The sequence below is a fragment of the Bos grunniens genome, chromosome 21 (genome assembly GCF_055505025.1).
Source record: "Bos grunniens cultivar Pamir isolate PY7600 chromosome 21, Bosgru_T2T1.0, whole genome shotgun sequence".
Lineage (NCBI taxonomy): Eukaryota > Metazoa > Chordata > Mammalia > Artiodactyla > Bovidae > Bos > Bos grunniens.
In genome coordinates, this window is record NC_141185.1 from 36326592 (window position 1) to 36348628 (window position 22037).

The following is a 22037-nucleotide window of genomic DNA, read 5'->3' on the forward strand; positions in this document are numbered from 1 at the left end:
ATCCCAGGAGCACAAGGCTCTTCTGGCCACAGCCGTAACACAGCAGCCACCCTGGAGACTGGGCAGCAGTCCCTGGGCACATTCAGAGGAGGCCACACCCAGAGCACCAAAGGGCCTGGAGGCTATCACTGGAAACTTCTGCCAAAACACCAGTGTGGGCATTACGCGGCATCTCGGGACACAGATCTCAGCTTCTCCACCCGGGGCCCAGCTGATGCCATGGCACCAGAACCCACACACATGCTTGCCCCACCACCACCTCTACCCACTCACATCAGTCAGAAAGGCCACACAATGAACAAAACAGAAGGTCGACCATCAGGTGTATTGGGGCGAGTAGAGACGGGGCACCTTCAAGAGTGCTTCCCATGGGCAGCCGCCTTAGCAGTTTGCTGGGGGTTCAGGAGGAGCAGGGAGTTCACGGGGCTCCTCCGGCAAAGATGAGCTCCAGGGCCGCCTGGATGTCCCCCCCGGTGGCCTGCAGGGCCCGCAGGCTCAGCTCATCGTCCTGGATGCCCATGTCCCTTAGCTGCTGCAGCTGGGGCTGCCACTGGCTCTGCAGAAAGACAGGACAGGGAGGAGAGGTCAGTAAGGATCCAACAGAGACTTGTTCACCGCTAGCAGAAGGTGTGTTCCTCCAGGAAAGCTGCTGACATGAGGTTCCATACAACACAGCACATCAAGGTCTGTGGACTGTGGAAGAGGTCTATGGAAAGGCCTGAGGGTTTAGGGAACAAATTAAAAGTTTTTCCAAAAAAAAAGGGGAAAATGTATCATAAAGATCAAAAAGAAAAAGCATAAAGTATACAATGTCTAAATTTCAAAAGATTACTTTCTTTCTCTGCTGTATCTATACACACACACACACACACACACACACTTCTAAATTACTTTGTTGTTTTAGTATGATACACAGTGCCTGGTGGCTCAGTTGGTAAAGAATCCACCTGCACTACAGGAGGCTGCCTGCAATGCAGGAGACCCGGGTTCGATTCCTGGGTCAGGAAGATCCTCTGGAGAAGGAAATGGCAACTCATTCCAGTATTCTTGCCTGGGATATCCCATGGACAGAGGAGCCTGGTGGGCTACACCCCGTAGGGTTGCAAGAGTCGGACACAAGTGAGCGACTAAACCACCAACACCACACTGTGAAAAGTCTCACACTCATCTACTCGTCTCCCCCATTCCTGATAACCTACTTTATTTTCTTTGAGGAAATATAAATACACATTCCTATACTTACCCTTTTCTTATATCGCTCCTTTTTTCCTATCATATTAAGGTATCATAGAAAACGCTTGTGGATGTCCTGAAATGTACCACAGGAGGGCAGCTTCTAGTCTTTGCCGTTATAGAAACGCTGCGGTGACTGGTTCTGTACAAATGTCACCCTCTGCATGCACATACATCTCCGGGATAAATTCCGAGCAATGGGACTGCAAAGAATTACAGGCCATCTGTACTTCCTTTTTGGTGAACAGTCTGTTACTATCCTTTGCCTGCTTTTCTACAGAGCTGTTGGTCCTAAATCACTAGAACTTCAATTCAGGGAGGTTTTGCCCTTTGTCTGGTCTGCGTTACAGATTTCTTTCTGGTTTGTGATCAGCTTTCAGACTTCGCTTGTTCTTTTTGTATGTTGGTTTGCTTTGCTTTGCAGAAATTTTCATATTTATGAACTCAAAATATATGTTGCTCTTTATACAATGGTTCCTTGATTTTTTGACTTTCAGCTATGAATGACCTTCTATATGGATTTAAAGAAATTTAGTATTTTCAGTATCTCTGACTCATGAAAGAGGAAGTACGCACCTTAGGGAAAAGGATGTGTTCACACTGTGGGAAGGAGAAGGCAGTGATGATGAAATGCAAATTCAAAGAAGCAGGCAAGCAAGGGTGAGGATGTGGAGGAGTTTTAGAAAACCACAGAAACCGCCTCAAGTTTCGTTTACAGGCCAGGTGGAGACATAAAGATTTCTGAGCTGAAGAGCAGAGTGAACAAGCATCAGGCTGCAGATGATGAAGGAACCAAAAAGACCAACTGTCTCCAGGTCCTGCTCCTGCTCCCCTCACTGTCCACCGAGCCACGTGGGGCAGTGAGAACCACATGGGCCAGACCCTGTCCCTGTCATTTAATGACCTGGACCAGTTCATGACCGTGGACCAGTTCCAGAAATGACGTTCATGCCCCATGCTTAGGAGCAAACAAAAGAGAGTAAAGCAAACAGCTTGTGCACAGAGGCGTGCAATAAAATGTGAACCCCTGGGTCACACACGTAGCTGCTAGCTAAGCTTCTGTGTTCCACGAGGCAGGGGGGATGGTATCGCTCCCTGGTGACCGCCGTACAGGCCTCATCTCCTTACGCAGGCACTCAAGGCCCTCACACTCAGGCTTCTGCTCTGCTTTACTCTGGCCCCATCTCAGGATCTTTCATCGTGGATATTGCCTCTGCTCTTGCCAATTTGTCATGTGTACCTCCACATTCGCTCACACAGGTAGCTGCCTCTGCCGGGACACCACATCCCCTCAACCAAACATCCCCTTCTCTGCCTGGCTAACCTTAAATAATTCTTTGACAGTAGGTACAAAACCACTTTCTCAGAAAAGTTTTACCTGACCTCAAGCCTGGGCCAGCTTCTCACCCTGTTGTTCCTCAGTTCAGTGACTGTCTGGCGCCCCTCCATGGCGGGAATGAGGACTGGCTCATCACTATCCCAGGAGCTGGACCAAGCTTGGACCAGACAGGCTCAAGGCTCAGTCAATGCTCACAGGATGGACGAGTGACTCCTCAACTGAAACAGCCACTGAAATACCCAAGCCAGGCGGTCAGTGGAGCCAGGCCATGGGCACTGGGTGCAGGAGTGGAAGCTGCGGGGACACCCGCCCTTGCTGGGAGCACCCTCTCCTGTCACGCTGCCACGCCCCAGCTGTTCCTGCAGCAAAGCAGGCCAAGTGGAACGGGCCTCCGGAGGGCAGAGAAAAGCTCAGCGTCCAAAATACCAAAGAAGCCGTGTGAACATCAGAAGGGGGAAGACTGACCTGAAGGCTGGGCTGCCCCGAGGCCTGCAGGGCATGCTGCAGGGCTTGGCTGAAGAGATCGTTGGTGATGGGCGTCCCTGACTGGACGCTGGAGGACATTGGGGAGGTCCCTGAGGAGTGGCCCTAGAGACAGACCATGGTCAGTGCCACCCTCAGAGCCACCCCAGTCTCCCAGCACACACCCACTGCCGTCACATCACCCCACGGTGCCCTGCGTGCCTCACCACTGCCTCCCAGCAGGGGCCAGCAGGAGACAGCCACAGAGCCACCTTAAAGCTCTCTATGTGCGCAGGAAGGGTTCTGTACTCTCTTGCTCCAGGGAGATGGAATGGGACCCCTGACCGAGCCTAGGACCCATACTGGCAGAGGAAAGACGGCTTTGCCGGCTGAAGTGACTATCACCAGGAATGCTTAAGCCTGTGATGTATGCCTGGCCACTTTCAGGAATAAGTAAGGAACCATTATGCGACATGAGGTTCTTCCAGCTGTTGAGAAGAGTCAGTCAGGCCTAGGATGAGCCCCAGACTTCTGAGCCTAAAGGCAGGTGAGGGGAGGTCACCTGAGCTGCAGTGGGAAACCCACTGGGGCTCCAGGTAGAGCTCAGATCAAAGCAGATGGAGCACAAGGATCAGCAAAGGTAAACCCACTCTACCACTGGGCCCTTCTCCCTGGGGGCCCAGCCTGGACCTTCCCACCCCCTCTCTCCATACCTGGGGGCTCGGCCTGGACTTCCCACCCCCTCTCTCCATACCTGGGGGCTCGGCCTGGACTTCCCACCCCCTCTCTCCATACCTGGGGGCTTGGCCTGGACCTTCCCACCCTCTCTCTCCATACCTGGGTACCAGGAGTCGGCGTGTGAGAGCTGCTCTCCGGAGTGCTGGCCAGGGCCAGGGCAGTGGCCAGCTCGCTCTGGGTGATGGGCCGGGGCCCAGCAGCTCCACTGTACCCCAGGGAAGCTGGGCGGGAGCTGGGGGTGCTGCTTGAGGGCGTGGACCTGGCACTCTGGACAAGGGAGGTGCCCAGATCAGGGCGGAAGCCCTGAGTGGTTTTCAGAACCCCACCCCTGCTCCAAGAACAGTTCTTGGGGAGACTCCCCAGGCTGCCAGGGTCACAGCAATAGTGTGGCACACCTGGGCCCCCACAGGGCCTCTGACCACCCCCTGCTGGGCGTGCCAGGTCCTGAGGAGGGCGCCTCCCCAGCACCATCTCCCCCAAATGGCGGGCAGCCCGTCACTTACTGGGTGAAAGTCATCCTCATCATCAGAGAGCCCTTCAAACAGGAAGCCACCTGGAGAAGGAAGGACAGATTTCAGGAGGAGGAACAGGAAGGCACAGGCGCTGCTCCAGCGTCTCGGCACTAGTTACTCCAAATTCATGTTCTCATCTCTCCCCTGGAAAATTACAGGACAGATGCTCTCCCTGACTCAAACCCAGAGTTCCCAAGGAGCACCCTCTGCCAGCACTATACATAGCTGCGAGTAAAGCAAAGCCCTGGGCCACCGCCCATTCCCCAGGGGCCTGCGTCCCGCAGTCCAGAGGCTCACCTGGCATGTCCCGGTAGGCGCTGGAGGGCATGCCCCGGGAAGAGGAGTCGGCCCCTGGCATTGGGGTGCTGCCTGCCACCGAGTGCAGGACCAGGACAATGGCATTGACCAGGGCAGGGTGAGCAGGCACCAACCTGAGATGGAGCAGGAAGAAACTCAAGGGTGACTAAGAAGGAAAGAGCATCCTTGGGCTTGACAGGCATTCTGGGAGCCCCTCCTAACAGTCAAGTCACCCCTGCTTGTCCTTAAATTTCCCAGTCTTCAGCACCTCCCTCCAGGCGGCATGTCTTCCTGCTGCTCTGCCTTACCCTGGGGCCCCCGCAGATGCTTCACTCTCCTCTCTGGCAATGCATGATGGGACACACACAGCCCAGAGGCTCAGGGGTAGTCTCCTGTCTTGACTCCAACACCACTTCACTGGGAAGTCTTTGAGTGGTCCCTCCTCTCCCGAGGGTTTGGCTGTTTTCTTCACTTGAAGATAAAGGGACATAACCTCGACTTTCCCTTCCAACTCTAAAATTTTGGGACGTATGCACCTGTTTCTTTCCCAGCTTAAAATCCTTCACAGGCTCCCTAATATCTACTGAATGAGATCTAAACTGAGCCTGGCCTGCAAAGCCACCTCCCTTAGGATGCTGCTTCACCCCCACCTCTGTCTGCCCCTGCCCTTGGGCTTTGTCCTCACCTCCCCCCACCTCCACCCCCTCCTCCAGCCCTGGCTCCTCCCTACCTCCTGACACATTCAGAAGACAGATTTGGGGGATGGGCTCCAAGAGCAGAATCCAGGGCGACCATTAGGCTTCTGGCCCGACCATGAGGAGAGAAAAAGTGCCCTTAGTAAGATGGGTATACTTACGTATCAAGCATGTTGGGGTCAGCAAAGACAGAGAAGAGGTCCTTGTCCTGGAGAACCCCTGAAGGAAAACAGGACATCTAGCCAGATCCAGTGGGGAGGCCTTGAGGCAACCAGCTTAACAGGGGTACGCATGGAAAGGGGGGCAACAACGTGCCAGCAGCACAACCCACGTGCTCTCCATGTTGCTCCCCAGGCCCCTGCACGGAGGCTACATGCTGTGCACAGCACCCCAGCCTCTTTCCCCATGTCTCTAGGCTCTCCCCTTGTCCATCAAGGTGCGCAGGAAGGCTTCCCTGACTGCTGTGGTTTGGGCTAACTGCTGCCCTCACATGTCTTCCTCACAGTCTCACTTCTGGTGTTACTTAGGCCACGATTTCTCTGTGGGGCTGCAGTTCTTGGAGGGTTGGGTATATGGAACACATCTGGATTACTCCGCCTCCTGCCACAAGACCAGCGAATCTTCACATGAAGTGTCAAAGCTTCTTTAAGGTAACTGCCTCCTCCTGGCTTCTCCTTCTTCAACAGTTCCTATTTCCTTCAGTTCAGCCTTGCACTTACCAAGAGCAATGGGGTCACTGCTGAGGCCTGGGGTGGCCACAATGATCTGATCCAGAGATTCCTTATTGCTGAGCATCTTAAAGACCTGCAGGAGAAATGGGGAGGGGGGGCGCTGAGCACTCCCACTAGCTCGGTGCACTCAGAAATACCCACACACAGCTGAAGTACTTCCTTCCTCTAAGTGCTTCCACACACACCACCATACTGGAACAATAGCCCCAGGGAAGAGATGAACCTCTTTTTTTCTCTGAGATCATGGCTTACTGGAGGGGAAACAGCATAAAAGCAAGATCACAATAAGCCTTCAATCTATGGTCCTTACCCCCATTTCTAGTTCTATTGCTTTCACAACAAAAGCTCTTATTATAAGCCCAATAACAAAGGTTTCTCTAGATTTCAAAAGTCCTTTTCAATCTCCAAACAACTATCATTTTTCATTTATATATATTGGGAGTTTGCAGCTGTCTTCATCTTGCTTATCAACTCTCCTATGGAAAGTCAACAGTGCATTTTCCCAGCGAGGGGATCCTGGGAAGGAGCGGTGGGCAAGCAGTTCAGTCCAAGCCAAAGAATGAGGCCCAGCAGAAACAGCATACGGATCCTTTGACTGTAACTATATTCATTCCATGAGGCCAATATCAGGAGAGGCTGTATCATTATCATCAGAGGGAATAAACAATGCCTAGCTGAGAGCCTCTTTGGGGGAAGACAGGGTTCGACTGGGACCCACAGACATGGCGAAACCTCCCCAATAACTCTGAGGAGACATGGCAACCAGCTTCCGGCTCCCTCTCTGCATCACCCCTCTCCAGCAGGCCTGCCAGGAGTCTCACAGAGGGTCAGCACACACTCACCGCCTCCCTGTAGGAGGAGCTGCTGTGCAGGGCAGTGTGCAGCACTCGGAACTCCCTCAGGGCAGCCACTTTGTCCACAGGTTCTGGGGATGAGACACTCAGTTACCCTATGACCAGGGCCTCACCCCTGCCACAGACACAGAGCATGGCTTCAGCCAGAGTCCAGGCACAGGTTCTCTTCCCTCCTCACCCCACTAAGAATGGGCATCTGATCAAAAAAAGCTACACCACACACATGAAAACTGCACTCTCTTTTTAAGCCTCTTTGGTAGATAAACAAATTCAAGTTCTAGCAGAGGAGACCCTTACCTTAGGAAAAAGACTGTTCTGATCAACATCCCACTGCAGGAATTCTAGACTTTTCACACTTGGAAAGGAGGAGGGTATAATGAACTCAGTAGACTTTTGTGCAGTGATTTAAAATAAGTGCTGCAAGCCATCTGAACAATATGGAGCCATGTTGACACAATATGTTAAGAGAAAGAAATAGAACATAAAGTTGTATGGGTGTTCTCTAGTAAAACTTTATGAGATGTCAGTGTGCGTGTGGGCCAAGGCTGGACGGGAACAAGCCAAGGTGACAGGATCGGGAGGGTAACTGGTTTCTCCTGGGTATTTTCTTTCAGGCCTCTGTAATATTATTTTGATTAAAAAAAAAAAAAAAAACAAATAACAAGAAGGACCAAGACAACATTGTACCTCTAGGCTTCTGAACAAACTTTCATCACACGTCCAAAAACAAGCATGTCACTAGAACTCAAAGTTCCTTTTTGATCTTTGGACGTTATGACTCATACAAATGGGAAAGTCTAGCAGTTTTCTTAGTTTTAGTTGGTCACTTTACTATTTAGGACATCCGCCCATTTCATAGATAATTTAGGACATCCGCCCATTTCATAGAAATTCCGGTAAAACAAGGGGGAGTAGGCAGGAAGTCCACCCTGGATCACACTTTTAAAAGTGTGGTGACCCTCACCCAAGAAGGCTACTTGTGATTATGTGGCCTTGCACTGCTCAACTCCAAAGGCATGATTTCCAAAGCAAAAAGAGAATGGCACCCCTGGGGTTCTGTGTGGCAACCACACCCTTACCTATTGTTCTAATCATGAGGGTTGTCTCTTGAAAAATATTCACCTGAAGTAAGTTACCTGGCTTATTCGTTAAACAAATTTGTGCTAAGCATTTACTCCACGCTTTTGGAGTGAATCTTGTTTTGTGCAAGGCACAGGAATGTAAAAAGTAAGAGTCCCTGCCATCAGGGAACTCTTAAAAACAGTAGGAGAAATGAGACAGACTCAAAGACACATACACACAATTACCAAATACCATGCTGAGGGCTTCCACAACAGAGACATGGACCACAGTGAGGGCATTAGGCACATGGAGGCCCACAGCCCCCGGAGAGAACGTTTGAGAGGAGTATTGAAGGTAGAACAGACAGTGACCGGGGGAAGAGGTGCTGTAGGCCTAAACGAGAACAAGTGCAAAGGCTTGGGAGAATACAAGCATGAGGTGCTTCAAAGAACACTAAGCTGTTTCTATGCTGGAGCCCAGGGTACACACCCCTGCTCAAACAGCAGGCCTACGTGAGATCCTAAAGGGATGTGCAACCTTCTGCAGAGAACCACCAAAGGGATCCAGGTGGGAAGGAAGCAACTGACACTTTTCTCCTCCTACAGGATCTAATCTGGTGGAAGATAAAGAAATGTGCTTCCTTTTGAAAGGACACTCAAGGATAAAATATCTAAAATGCCACCACAAAAATTTCTTTGCAAATCTAAAAGTTTATTTTCACCTCCAAGTAAAAAGTCCGTTTGTTTCAAAAATAAATTTCCAGGGGATAAAAAGGACTTGAAATCTTAAGCTCATAATCAGCTAAGAGTTACAGGTTGTCTCTTAATGTCTCTGAGCTAATCTCATCCTTTGGAAGTGGGAGGCAGCCAGCCCAGTGGAAAGAATACTCTTGAGCCAGGAAAATCTGGATTCACATCCCAGCTTTTGCATTCATTTTTCTAAGCAGATGACCTTGAATGAATATCTTTCTAACTCTCTTTTTCTTCATGTATAAAATGCTAATACTGTTACCTGACCTGCTGAGCCACTTGATTAAATGAGATATCAAACAGCAACAATCTGGCTGGAAGAAGCAACAAATGCTCCTTTCCGTCTGTCAATCCCCTCCAGCCAAAGACCAGAGGGGCACACCTGCAGCTGTGCAAGGTGTGTTACTGCTCTTACAGAGGGGACGCGCACCACCAGAACCACGGGGCATCTCAACAAGAGCACGCTAGAAGGGACTCAGAGGATGTGGGCTTTAGTTAGGGGACTCGGTGGGGGAAGTTTAAGGAAGCAGGGTTTTGTTGTGGATTGGAGGCTGTCAAGAAGTGGGGGTGATTTTATGATTAGGTATCTTAATAATTCTTATCTAGAAGGAAGGAAAACTAGAGCAAGATGAAAGCTGAAATTGGTGAAGAAACAGCAGTCACTCCTAATAGGCAGGATAGAGGGTTATTTGGTCATTTCTGTGGTTGGTCAATGTGCAGGTTTATGGCTCTGTTCAGAAATGAAAAGAAATCTTGTTTTTATCTGGATCCGTTACAGCCCCAGAGCAGCCTTGTAGATGCTAGTGACCTGTGAAATTGTTCACGATTCAAGGCCTAGCTGAAGCCCAGGCCAGCCCCTGGATACCAGAGACTGCCTTTCTCTTTCTCACTTCCCATCAGGGTACAAAAGAAGATCTTTTTGTCCTTTATGTTTAGAATTGAAAAGAGGGAGAATTTCAAGCTGATAACCAGTCACAGCAATTGTGAAGATTATTAAAATATGCCAAACTGCCCGCTTTTAACAAAGCTAATCTCCTACACAGCTTAGCTTTATCCTCAGGGAGGCTTTTAAAACACAGATGTGAAATTTAAATTATGAATTCCAAGCAGCACCTTTTATCAGTAAGTCAGAAAGGCCTGAGAGGCTTTGTATGTTTCCTCCAAGAGCTACTTTCATACTATTTGAATATTCTCAAACTCCGGGAAGATAAATTAGCAGGAGTGAGGTGACTGAACAAACCACCCGCCTGAGGCAGTTTGTGGGAAGATTTGCGCACATGAGAACACACCATAACATTTAAAGGGCAAGGAGTTTTCAGCTTCTTTCTAATGACAACAAAAATAACCAAAAAATACAAGGTTCGCTGAGAAACAAACTGTTGCCCTAAAGGAATTTAAATAGATACATACTCTCCATCCCACTAACAGAAGGCACTGTTAGTGGCCACTGCCAGCAAGAAAATCAAAATTACACTGTTCATCAATGTGTCTAATCCAACAAATGATAAAGATATCCTTTATTATCATCTCAGTAGATCTCCCCTATATTCCCCCCAGGCCCTTGCCTCAAGGACACACAGACCCTCCTTCCCTTGCAGATATTTCAGAAGCTCTGCCTGTCTAAGAGCCAACACTCACCTGGTTTCTGGTCAGGCTCAGGCCAGGACTTGCGCAAGACATGGACTGTGGATCCAGGTTGAATGCCATAAAAGTCAAGGGTCTGATCATCTTTTAGCTTCCGGCCACAGTATATCAGATCTGGGCGGGGGGAAGAACCATTCATTTATATTTTACTCTTCATAACAATTTAAATGACTTTTGTCCCCTAAGAACCTTATCTTGATTGGACGGATAGCTAGAGAATGATAATATGCTTTAAACGGTACTCTTACTTAATAAATACATTTTGCCAGCCTGGATGGGAGTGGGCCCTGGGGAAAATGGATACATGTATATATATATGTGCGGCTGACTCCCTTCACTGTTCACCTGAAACTACCACAACAATGTTAATGGACTAGACCCCAATACAAAATAAATAAAGTTTGAAAATAAATAAATACATTTTAATAACAATTGTTACAAGCGCAAATTGATAAAATACAGAATCTATGCACAGGAAAACTCTAGAGCTTAACATCATGGAGACTGCACCATTTAAATGAATGGGAAGATGTAACAATAAAAAAGAATGAACCCCATGTTTTTAGGACTAAAAACACTTTTTTGCCAGCTTATACCATTTTGCCCGTTCATATGCCATTGCATTAATAATATACGGCTTCCCAGGTAGCACTAGTGGTAAAGAACCCGCCTGCCAGTGCGGAAGACTTAAGAGACGTGAGTTCGGTCCCTGGATTAGGAAGATCCTCTGGAGGAAGACACTGAAACCCGCTCCAGCTGGGTTGGAGAGTCCCATGGAGAGAGGAGCCTGGTGGGCTACAGTCCATGGGGTCGCAAAGAGTTGGACACAACTGAAAAGACTTAGCATGCATGACTGAAAATAAACTTTTTGCCAGTTTATACCATTTTTCTAGTTTATATGCCATTGCATTAATAATATAATTTAATTATATTCACTTTCTGAAAGTGATGCTGGAGTCCAGGGTTTGATCCCTGGTCAGGCAACAAAGATTCTGCATGCCACACAGCATAGTCAAAAATAAAAAAGAGAAAGAAATTATATTTAAATTCCTTCTTCCTCCACTAGAATGCCCTTGCCATCTCTCCTTTTTCACTGCCTTCCCTCTAACCAACCAACCAACCAAAAATCCCTCTAACCGTCCCTTAAGACCTACCTCAAATGCTATATACTAAGGGCCTTTCCCTCGCCAGCACCTCCTTCCAACCCAAGTTCTTGCTCTTTCAAAGAATGTCATAGTTAAGGAATGTTGTGATGAAGTAGTTCAGTATATTGTACAACTAAAATGGCAGCCAACAGTTTTATTATATGATTTGTTTCTATTCACCTAACAACAATCACTTTCAAGCAGTGTTAACATTTGTTTTCATTTAGTCTCTAAGTCGTTTCCGACTCTTTTGCGACCCCATGGACTGTAGCCCATCAGGCTCCCCCTCCCATGGCATCTCCCAGGCAAGGATACTGGATTGGGTTGTCATTTCGTTCTTCAGGGGATCTTTGCCACCCAGGGATTGAACCCTCATCTCCTGCATAGGTAGGCAGATTCTTTACCACTGATCCACCAGGGCAGCCCGGTGTTTACATTATAAGACAACAAATCCCAAACTCTTAGTTTACCCTTGTGATTCCAGAATGATTCTCCCCCAAAAGAAATCAGAGCAGAAGCCCATCCCCAGTCCACAGAGACTCACCAATCAGCTCAGGGTCTGGAACAGACTCCTGGAGTTTGCCAGCAATAAGCTGCTTCAGAAATGAAATACTATATCCCCCCAGAGAGTATTCTCCGAGCTCTGTCTCTGGCAACCGAAGAATAGATTTGGGGGCAAGTGGCTGGTCAGCCAGCTTCACCGCCAGGTGCCAATCTGAGAGAGACATCCTCTCTCTTTCGCGCTCTCTCTTTCTCCCTGTAAAGCAACAAAGCCTTAGTGGTTAAAGGACAGACCTACACCACCCCCACCCCACCAAGGGGTTGAAGGAAAATTCTCTGTGACTGTTGGAAAAGCTCAGGATGCAGCATCAGGAGGCCTGAACTAGAATCTGAGGTCCTCTTTTCACTCATTCTATGGCAGCAGGAAACTTCAGCTCTCTAAGCCTCTTTGGCTTTACAGTGGACATAAAAATGCCATCCCACCTAACAGGAGCGTTGTGAGGTTCAAATGAGATCATTCAACCCTCTCCTTTATATACACTCCGTGTTTCTTCATCAACTTTTGCTTTAACCAAAACAACTTTACCAGAAGCTCCCTGCCTCCTGCTTCTCCCTGTTAAATATCCATGCTGCCACTCATCATTTTAAAATGCAGATATGATCAATACACTCCTCTGTTTAGAAATCAAATTACTTCTGTGAATAAGTCTAAACACCACAGCCTGTCAAAAACATTCACATCTGTTCTCTCTACCAGCCTTCCCCTCTCAAGAGTTCTGGGCTGCCCCACCCTTCCCAACACTTAAGTCCACCCCCACCCAGCCTGGATTCAAAACAAAGCTCTCCCCCACTCTGCTCAACTGCTAACTCTGCATGTAACTCCTCTTCCCTCTTCCCTCTCTAAGCAAACTCCGATCAAGAGCAACTCAGACACAACCTCCTCTGTTCTCTCTCTCTCTCTCCCCCCTCTGTTGTTGTCACATTCCCTCATGACAAAGGGTTACAAATATCTATACTATTTACTTCTCAATCGTCTCTGCATCTCATTCTTAGAGGCTTGAAAGCAAAGACTAGAATTTTTTGTCTTTATTGACTCAATGCCCGGTATTTATGGGTACCAAGAAAATGAATCAGAAACCCGGCAGTTGGGAGAAATAAGACAAGACAAGCCCTTGTTAGAATCATTATTGCTTCCAAAGTGGCTTCTTCGGAAGAGGAAAGAAAAGGCTTTGAGGCTGTGCAGCAGATCCTAAGGCACCCTCAAACCTTCCATCTCCAGGTTGATGGCAGGGAAGGAAATGGATCTTTTAATATACTATATATCATTTAATCCTCACAACTGTTCTGAGACAGGCATTATCATCTACATATTACAGCCGAAGAAACCGAGATCTAGAAAGGTGAAGTCAGCGGCCCAAGGTCACTGATAGTTAATATTGCGACAGGGACACTATCTCTTGGGTGACGACCCCACCACTCCCACAGAACCAGCTAACTAGTCACCACAGGTCGATCCCGCGCGGCCCGGGACCCAGCGCCCTCACCCGTCCCGCGGAAGGAACCCGGCCGCAGGGCCGCCGGTGTAAACACTCACTCAGGTCCTCTCGCCGGAAACCGGAAGCTCCGCGCTGCATTCTGGGAGTTGCAGTTCCTGAGGCGGCTCCCCACCACCCACCCCCCGCCCCTTTATAAATAGCTGGCCGGCAAGGGAAAGCTAGTTGTAAAGCTTCCGGTTTCCGGGGGTGTGGCTACTCCGCAGTTTGAAAATGGGGGCGCGAGGGTGTCTCCGCGCTTTCGCGTGATAGCGTTATGTATCACTCAGTCTTCCAAGGCGCAGGTCACCGGAACGGGGTCTGACGTGAGGTTTGTGTGCGCGCGTGCTAAGTGGCTTCGGTCCTGTCCGACTCTTTGCGACCCCACGCACTGCAGCCCGCCAGACCCCTCTGTCCATGAAATTCTCCAGGCAAGAATACTGGAGTGGGTTGCCACGCCCTCCTCTAGGGGATCTTCCCGATCGAACCGGCGTCTCTTTTGTCTCCTGCATTGACAGGTGGGTTCCAGGTATGATGTTTACAGCCCCGCGATTCCCGCAATGTCCTGGCACCCATGCAGAGTCCGCAGGTTACGCCAGGAGTAAGTCAAGGCTGTATGTTGTCACCCTGCTTATTTAATGTATATGCAGAGTACATCATGTGAAATGCCGGGCTGGATGAAGCACAAGCTGGAATCAAGATTGCTGGGAGAAATATCAATAACCTCAGATAGGTAGATGACACCACCCTGATGGCAGAAAGTGAAGAAGAACTAAAGAGCCTCTTGATGAAAATGAAAGAGGAAAGTGAAAAAACTGGCTTAAAACTCAGCATTCAAAATTCTTAGTGATGGGAATACCAAACCTCCTTCTTCAAAAACTAAGATCATAGCATCCGGTACTATTACTTCATGGCAAATACATGGGGAAATAATAGAAACAGTGGCAGACTTTATTCTCTTGGGCTTCAGAATCACTGCAGATGGTGACTGCAGCCATGAAATTAAAAGACACTTGCTTCTTGGAAGAAAAGCTATGACAAACTTAAACAGCATGTTAAACAGCAGAGACAAAGGTCTGTCTAGTCAAAGCTATGGTTTTTCCAGTAGTCATGAATGGATGTGAGAGTTGGACCATAAAGAAAGCTGAGCACTGACAAAGTGATGCTTTTGAACTGTGATGTTGGAGAGGACTCTTGAGAGTCCCTTGGACTGCATAGAGATCAAACCAGTTAATCCTAAAGGAAATTAGTCCTGAATATTTACTGGAAGGACTGATGCTGAAGCTGAAGCCCCAATACTTTGGCCACCTGATGTGAAGAACTGACTCATTGGAAAAGACCCTGATGCTGGGAAGGATTGAGGGCAGGAGGAGAAGGGGACCACAGAGGATGAGGTGGTTGGATGACATCACCGACTTCGATGGACTTGAGTTTGAGCAAGTTCTGGGAGTTGGTGATGAACAGGGAAGCTTGGCGTGCTGCAGTCCATGGGGTCGCGAAGAGTTGGACACAACTGAATGACTGAACTGAACTCTTTCAATATAGGAGATTTTCACAAATATCACCCCATTTTCCTAAAGCCTAGGTTCCTCATTGTTGCTGTTGTTCAGTTGCTAAGTTGTATCTGACTCTTTGCTACCCTGTGGACTGCAGCACACCAGGCTCCTCTGTCCTCCACTATCTCTCAGAGTTTGCTCAAATTCATGTCCATTGAGTCAGTGATGCTATCTAACCATCTCATCCTCTGCCGCCCCCTACTTTGGCCTTCAGTCTTTTTCAGCATCAGGGCCTTTTCCAGTGAGTCAGCTCTTCTCATCAGGTGGCCAAAGTATTGGAGCTTCAGCATGAGTCCTTCCAATGAATACTCAGGGTTGATTTCCTTTAGGATTGACTGGTTTGATCTTGCTGTCCAGGGGACGCTCAAGAGTTGTCTCCTACACCACAATTTGAAAGCATCAATTCTTTAGTGTTCAGCCTTCTTTATGGTCCAATGCTCACATCTGTACGTGACTACTGGAAAAACCATAGCTTTGACTATACGGACTTTTGTCAGCAAAGTGTTATCTCTGCTTTTTAATATCCTGTCTAGGTTTGTCATAGCTTTCCTTCCAAGAAGCAAGCCTCTTTTAATTTCTTGGTTGCAGTCGTCATGTGCAGTAATTTTGGAACCCAAGAAAATGAAATCTGTTGCTGTTTCCACTTTTTTCCCCTTCTATTTGCCATGAAGTGATCGGATCAGGGAAGCCTGGGGTCACAAAGAGTCGGACATGACTGAGTGAACTGAACTGATGGGATCAGATGCCATGATCTTAGTTTTTTGAATGCTGTGTTTCAAGCCAGCTTTTTCACTGTCCTCTTTCATCCTCATCAAGAGGCTCTTTAGTTCCTTTTCACTTTCTGCCATTATAGTGGTATCATCTGCATATCTGAGATTATTGATATTTCTCTGGCAATCTTGATTCCAGCTTGTGATTCATCCAGTCCGGCATTTCACATGATGTACTCTGCATATTAGTTAAATAAGCAGGGTGACAATATACAACCACATATGTACTCCTTTCCCAATTTTGAACCAGTCAGGAGACAGGTAAGATGGTCTGGTATTCCTATCTCTTTAAGAATTTTCCAGTTTGTTGTGATCCACACAGTAAAAAGTGTTAGTGGAGCCAATGAAGCAGAAGTAGGTATTTTTCTGGAACTCCATTGCTTTCTCCATGATCCAACAAATGTTGGCAATTTGATCTCTGGTTCCTCTGCCAGCTTGTACATCTGGAAGTTCTCAGTTCACGTACTATTGAATCCCAGCTTGAAGGATTTTGAGCATAACCTTGCTAGCATGTGAAATGAAGACCCTGTCATCATCTTGTTTTCCTCACAGTGGATCTAAATATACTAGGTGCTCATGAGGTTTTTGTTTTGATGATTTCATTATCCGCTCCATAAGAGAATGAGCAATGACTATCTTACCCTCCACTTTATCTTCAGCAGTTGACCAGGACCTGGCACTTAGTAGAGAAGCAATAAATAGGTATTAAGTAAATAAGTCATCTACCAAATGTGGTTGTCTTGCTATGGCTTGTTGCTCCCAGGAAAGAAGGTAAGCCTCTCTGAGTTTTGTAATGATAGATTATTAAATGAGTAAATGAATGAAGATGTAACCCAGGACCAAGCAGGTTCTTTGGGAACCAGTTTACCAAGTAGTTGCTGTGGTCAGAAGCAGGGTCAGATTCCAGATAGAATTAGAGGTCTGGACAGAAGACAAAGAAGGATGACCATACTTGGTAAAAAAAGAAAGTGTCCAGGCCCAGTCCTTCAGTCAGTCTGTCTATATTTGGAGCCAATACCCTCATTAGCTTTCCCTGAGAAAGTAGTGAGAAGTTTTTCATTAATCCTTCAAGAGACTATTTGCCCAATCATTAGCTACTGGAAAGCAAATTATAAGAGTGTACATTTGCATTTTTAAAATAACTATAAAATTAATATGGCAGTTTCTAAGTCTGGCAAGATAGCAAATGAAAATCATCTGTAAGTACTCCTGCTACAAACAAAAATATAAAATAATACATTTATTAAAAATCACACACAGGCAGCCTAGCACTCTGTGATGTCTAGAGGGATGGGATTGGGGGTGGGGGTGGGAGGGAGGTTCAAAAGGGAGGGAATGTATATATATACATATGGTTGATTCCCACTGTTAGATGGCAGAAACCAGCACAACATTGTAAAGCAATTACCCTCCAATTAAAAAAAACAAACACATAGTTGTGGGGAATCTTCTGATACCAGAAATGAAGGGGTAACTGGAAAAAGGCAGTGAGCTTTGGAAGCTGAAGATCACCTTTACAGAGAGGTAAGTGGTCCTGGATTGCAGCCATGAAATTAAAAGATGCTTACTTCTTGGAAGGAAAGTTACGACCAACCTAGATAGCATATTGAAAAGCAGAGACATTACTTTGCCAACAAAGGTCTGTCTAGTCAAGGCTATGGTTTTTCCAGTGGTCATGTATGGATGCGAGAGTTGGACTGTGAAGAAAGCTGAGTGCCGAAGAATTGATGCTTTTGAACTGTGGTATTGGAGAAGACTCTTGAGAGTCCCTTGGACTGCAAGGAGATCCAACCAGTCCATTCTAAAGGAGATCAGCCCTGGGTGTTCTTTGGAAGGAATGATGCTAAAGCTGAAACTCCAGTACTTTGGCCACCTCACGCAAAGAGTTGACTCATTGGAAAAGACTCTGATGCTGGGAGGGATTGGGGGCAGGAGGAGAAAGGGATGACAGAGGATGAGATGGCTGGATGGCATCACCGACTCGATGGACGTGAGTTTGAGTGAACTCCGGGAGATGGTGATGGACAGGGAGGCCTGGCGTGCTGCAATTCATTGGGTCGCAAAGAGTCGGACACAACTGAGTGACTGAACTGAACTGAAGTGGTCCTGGAAGCCTTGCTTGGAGATTTTTGTTTTAACACCAAAACACTGGACTAGGCCTCTGAGCAATTAAAACTGATACCACATACCACTACATAAAGTTGAAAACATTAAAAGAGCTGTATCCTAAGTAAAAGGGCAGAGTACAAAAAAACAAAAAACTCAAAACCATGCATCAGCACTAAGAAGACAAGAAAATTTCTCTGGCTCGGAAGGCACAGCAGTGAAAGGGAAGTTGATGTATGAAGGAATAGTCTTCCCTGAGAATTTGAACCCCTAGCACTGTACTTTGGGGAACTTTGTGGCCAGACTTTCCCAGAAATGTCCAAGATTGGTCCTGAGATCTGCATTTTAACATACAGTTAAACTGGGGCATTCTATTAAGAAATTAAAGATTCAGTGGCAGGAGGAAGTGTGTAGTCAGTGACTTGTGTGAGTGAAGTTGACTAGCTGAAGTCTGCTTTTTTAATAAGGGGGAAAAGCAGACAACATGTCACTTGAGGTCTACAGTTTTAAAATTTTAATCAAATTCTTCTACAGAAATCAACAAAAACCAGATCTGTATGAATAAAAAATATAAAACCTAAAGATGTGAAAAAAAATAATTAAAAGCATGCTCAAATGTTTTTTGGGGGGAGGTTTTTTTGGCCACACTGCACGGCATGTGGGATCTTAGTTCCCCAACCAGGGATCGAACCTGTGCCTGCTGCAGTGAAAGCGTGGAGTCTTAACCACTGAACCACCAGGGAAGTCCTTCTTGATGGTACTTTTAAAGAATTTCTTACAAGTCTAATTTATAGAAGTTTATTTTGATGGATAGAGCCTTTAGTGTCCTATTTAAAAACTTTCCACCCTAATTATGAAGATATTTTCCTATGTTTTCTTCTGTAAGTTTTATCTTTCACACTTAGTTCTGTGATTAATTTCATATTACCTTTTATGTATAAAGTGAGATAGGAATCAAGGTTCTTATTTTCCTTATGGGTATCAGTTGATCACTATGTTTTTTTTCAATCGTGTCCCCACTGAATTTCCCGGCCAGCTCGGTCATAAATAAGGTGACTGTTATGTATTGGCCAATTTCTGACTCTATCCTGTCCCACTAATGTATTTTTGTGCCACTTGTGTAGCTTTACAGTAGGGCCTGGCATCTAGTAGCTTAAGTCCTCCAAATTTAATTTGCTTTACCATGGCTCTATCACTAACATATAACAACTTTTTTAATGCTTCTAAAACTATACAGTTTTATTGAATTAAATTTGTATTCAACAAAATTTAGGTTATACTGCCATGTTAGTAAACTGTAATGTAATAATTCATGTAACTTGAATATTTCCCCATGTGCTTAGATTGTCTTTGCAAATGTGAAATTTTTACTTTTATTTTACAGTAATTTCAAGTTTACAATAAAGTTGCAAAAACAGTGCAAAATAATTCCCTCTTAACCACCCAAAGCCCCAAATTGTTGACATTTTTACCTTATCATTCTTTCTCACCCTATGTATTATTCTCCCACCTCAACCTCTAAGTCATTTGAAATCAAGTTGTAGATACAATGCCCCATTACCCTCTCTGAATGCTGTGACTGTAGCCATGAAATTAGAAGACCCTTGCTTCTTGGATGGAAGGCTATAACAAACCTAGATAGCAAATTTAAAAAGCAGAGACATCACTTTGCCGATAAAGGTCCAGCTAGTCAAAGCTATGGTTTTTCCAGTAGTTACATACCGATGTGAGAGTTGGACCATAAAAAAGGCTGAGCACCAAAGAACTGATGTTTTCAAACTGTCCTGCTGGAGAAAACTCTTGAGAGCGTCTTGGACAGCAAGGCAATCAAACCAATCAATCCTAAAAGAAATCAACCCTGAATATTCATTTGAAGGACTGATGCTGAAGTTGAAGCTCTAATACTTTGGCCACCTGATGCAAAGAGCCAACACATTGGAAAAGACCCTGATGCTGAGAGAGATTAAAGGCAAAAGGAGAAGGGGGCTGCAGAGGATGAGATGGTTAGATATCATCACCAACTCAATAGACATGAGTTTGAACAAACTCCGGGAGATAGTGGAGGACAGAGGAACCTGGCGTGCTACAATCCATGGGGTTGCAAAGAGTTAGACACAACTTAGTGACTGAAGCTGACCTGCCTCCTGAGAAATCTGTATGCAAGTCAGGAAGCAACAATTAGAACTGGACACGGAACAACAGACTGGTTCCAAATGAGGAAAGGAGTATGTCAAGGCTGTATGTTGTCACCCTGCTTATTTAACTTATATGCAGAGTACATCATGAGAAACCCTGACCTGGATGAAGCACAGGCTAGAATCAAGATTGCCAGGAGAAATATCACTAACCTCAGATATGCAGATAACACCACCCTTATGGCAGAAAGCAAAGAAGAGCTAAAGAGCCTCTTGATGAAAGTGAAAGAGGAGAGTGAAAAAGTTGGCTTAAAACTCAACATTCAGAAAACAAAGATCATGGCATCTGGTCCCATCACTTCATAGCAAACAAGTGGGGAAACAATGGAAATAGTGACTGACTTTATTTTGGGGGGCTCCAAAATCACTGCAGATGATGACTGCAGCCATGAAATTAAAAGATGCTTGCTCCTTGGAAGAAAAGTTATGACCAACCTAGACAGCATATTAAAAAGCAAAGATATTACTTTGTCAACAAAGGTCCATATAGTCAAAGCTATGTTTTTTCCAGTAGTTATGTATGGATGTGAGAGTAGGACTATAAAGAAAGCTGAGTGCCAAAGAATTGATGCTTTTGAACTGTGGTGTTGGAGAAGACTGTTGAGAGTCCCTTGGACTGCAAGGAGATCCAACCAGTCCATCCTAAAGGAAATCAGTCCTGAATATTCATTGGAAGGACTGATGCTGAAGCTGAAATTCCAATACTTTGGCCACCTGATGCGAAGAACTGACTCACTGGGAAAGACCCTGATGCTGGGAAAGATTGAAGGCAGGAGGAAAAGGGGACGACAGGATTAGATGGCATCACCAACTCAGTGGACATGAGTTTTGAGTAAACTCTGGGAGTTGGCGATGGACAGAGAGGCCTGGTGCACTGCTGTCCATGGGGTCACAAAGGGTCGGACACAACTGAGCAACTGACCTGAACTAAAGCAACTGAACAATGGTTATTATGTTCTAATACCAATACTTAAAATTCCAACTCACACTACATATTCTTACCTAGTCTTCCCCTCTATAATTTTACCTTCTCCAAAATGGCTCCCATTTTCTACAATATATTTACCTGCATTTGCTCATGTTGAAATCTGTTGTACTGAGGCAGGAAGTAGATAGACCACCCACCTCTCCCCATGGGCCAGGGTAAAGCTATTGGAGTTTTATTCCCTTTGGACTGAAACTCCAAGATGAGCATCAGTTCAGTTCAGTTCAGTCACTCAGTCCTGTCCAACCCTGCAACCCCATGGACTGCAGCATGCCAGGCCTCCCTTTCCATCACCAACTCCCAGAGTTGACTCACTCACGTCCATTGAGTCAGTGATACCATCCAAGCATCTCATCCTCTGTCATCCCCTTCTCCTCCCGCCTTCAATCTTTCCCAGCATCAGGGTCTTTTCAAATGAGCATAGCAAGACCATTAAGGGAGGAAGCTGGGCCCTGCCCAGATCAAATATTTCTCATTCTTGAAGTCAGAAGACCTCCGTGACCACACATGCACAGAAAGGCTCCTTGGAGGTCAAAGGGGAGTAATGTCAAGAGATGCTCTATCCACAGGCCTTTGCAGTAGAATCCATCTTGGAGAGATGCGTGCGTACACATGGGAGGAAGCAATGCCTCATAAAAGTAATTCAAACTGCCACGCTGACACGAATCAGCCTCCCTCTCTCTCTCTTTCTCTCTCTCTCTCAGTCTGTGTGTCTACCTACATGTACTGTACTCTTTTTTTTCCTCCTAATAAATACTTTATTTGTTTCACTGCGTTCTGTCTTTGTGGCAATTCTTTTCTGCAAAGCTGAAAGGCCAAGGCCCTTGTCACTGACCACTGGTCTAGTGATTAGGATGTGGTGCTCTGACTGCTGTAACCTGTCCTCAATCTCCAACTGGGGACCCAAGCTCCGCTTCAAACAGTTACAGGC

The 22037-nt window shown here is 46.4% G+C and overlaps 1 protein-coding gene across 8 annotated transcripts; it reads right to left on the reverse strand.

Moving 5' to 3' along the window:
- Nucleotides 1-306: 306 nt before the first annotated feature.
- On the reverse strand, nucleotides 307-13903 carry UBL7 (ubiquitin like 7). Of its 8 annotated transcripts, none has more exons than XR_015150456.1 (13): nucleotides 13557-13700; nucleotides 12006-12218; nucleotides 10311-10430; nucleotides 6850-6932; nucleotides 5996-6080; nucleotides 5438-5495; nucleotides 4582-4715; nucleotides 4276-4325; nucleotides 3872-4039; nucleotides 3038-3160; nucleotides 2641-2802; nucleotides 1244-1436; nucleotides 307-556 (listed from the first exon to the last, which is right to left on the reverse strand). XR_015150456.1 is itself a non-coding variant. In XM_086365305.1 (11 exons), exons 1-11 carry the CDS (start codon nucleotides 13594-13596, stop codon nucleotides 419-421), a joined length of 1212 nt encoding a protein of 403 aa, XP_086221431.1. In that variant the 5' UTR covers nucleotides 13597-13903; the 3' UTR covers nucleotides 307-418. The 8 variants fall into 8 exon arrangements, 4 of the variants coding, with proteins under 4 accessions (XP_086221431.1, XP_086221435.1, XP_086221432.1 ...); XR_015150455.1 differs by having other exon boundaries at nucleotides 2612-2802; XR_015150454.1 differs by having other exon boundaries at nucleotides 1244-2802.
- Nucleotides 13904-22037: the final 8134 nt, after the last annotated feature.

What these genes read in the sequence shown, in the direction of transcription:
- UBL7 (XM_086365309.1), bottom strand. Translation starts at nt 13,596, where the DNA reads ATGCAGCGCGGAGCTTCCGGTTTCCGGCGAGAGGACCTGAGTGAGTGT. An exon ending in GCTCCTCCTACAGGGAGGCG is followed by an intron (nt 6,081 to 6,849) that starts GTGAGTGTGTGC and finishes TTTCTCCTGCAG; the next exon opens with GTCTTTAAGATGCTCAGCAA. An exon ending in ATGAGGATGACTTTCACCCA is followed by an intron (nt 4,040 to 4,275) that starts GTAAGTGACGGG and finishes TCCCTTGTCCAG; the next exon opens with AGTGCCAGGTCCACGCCCTC.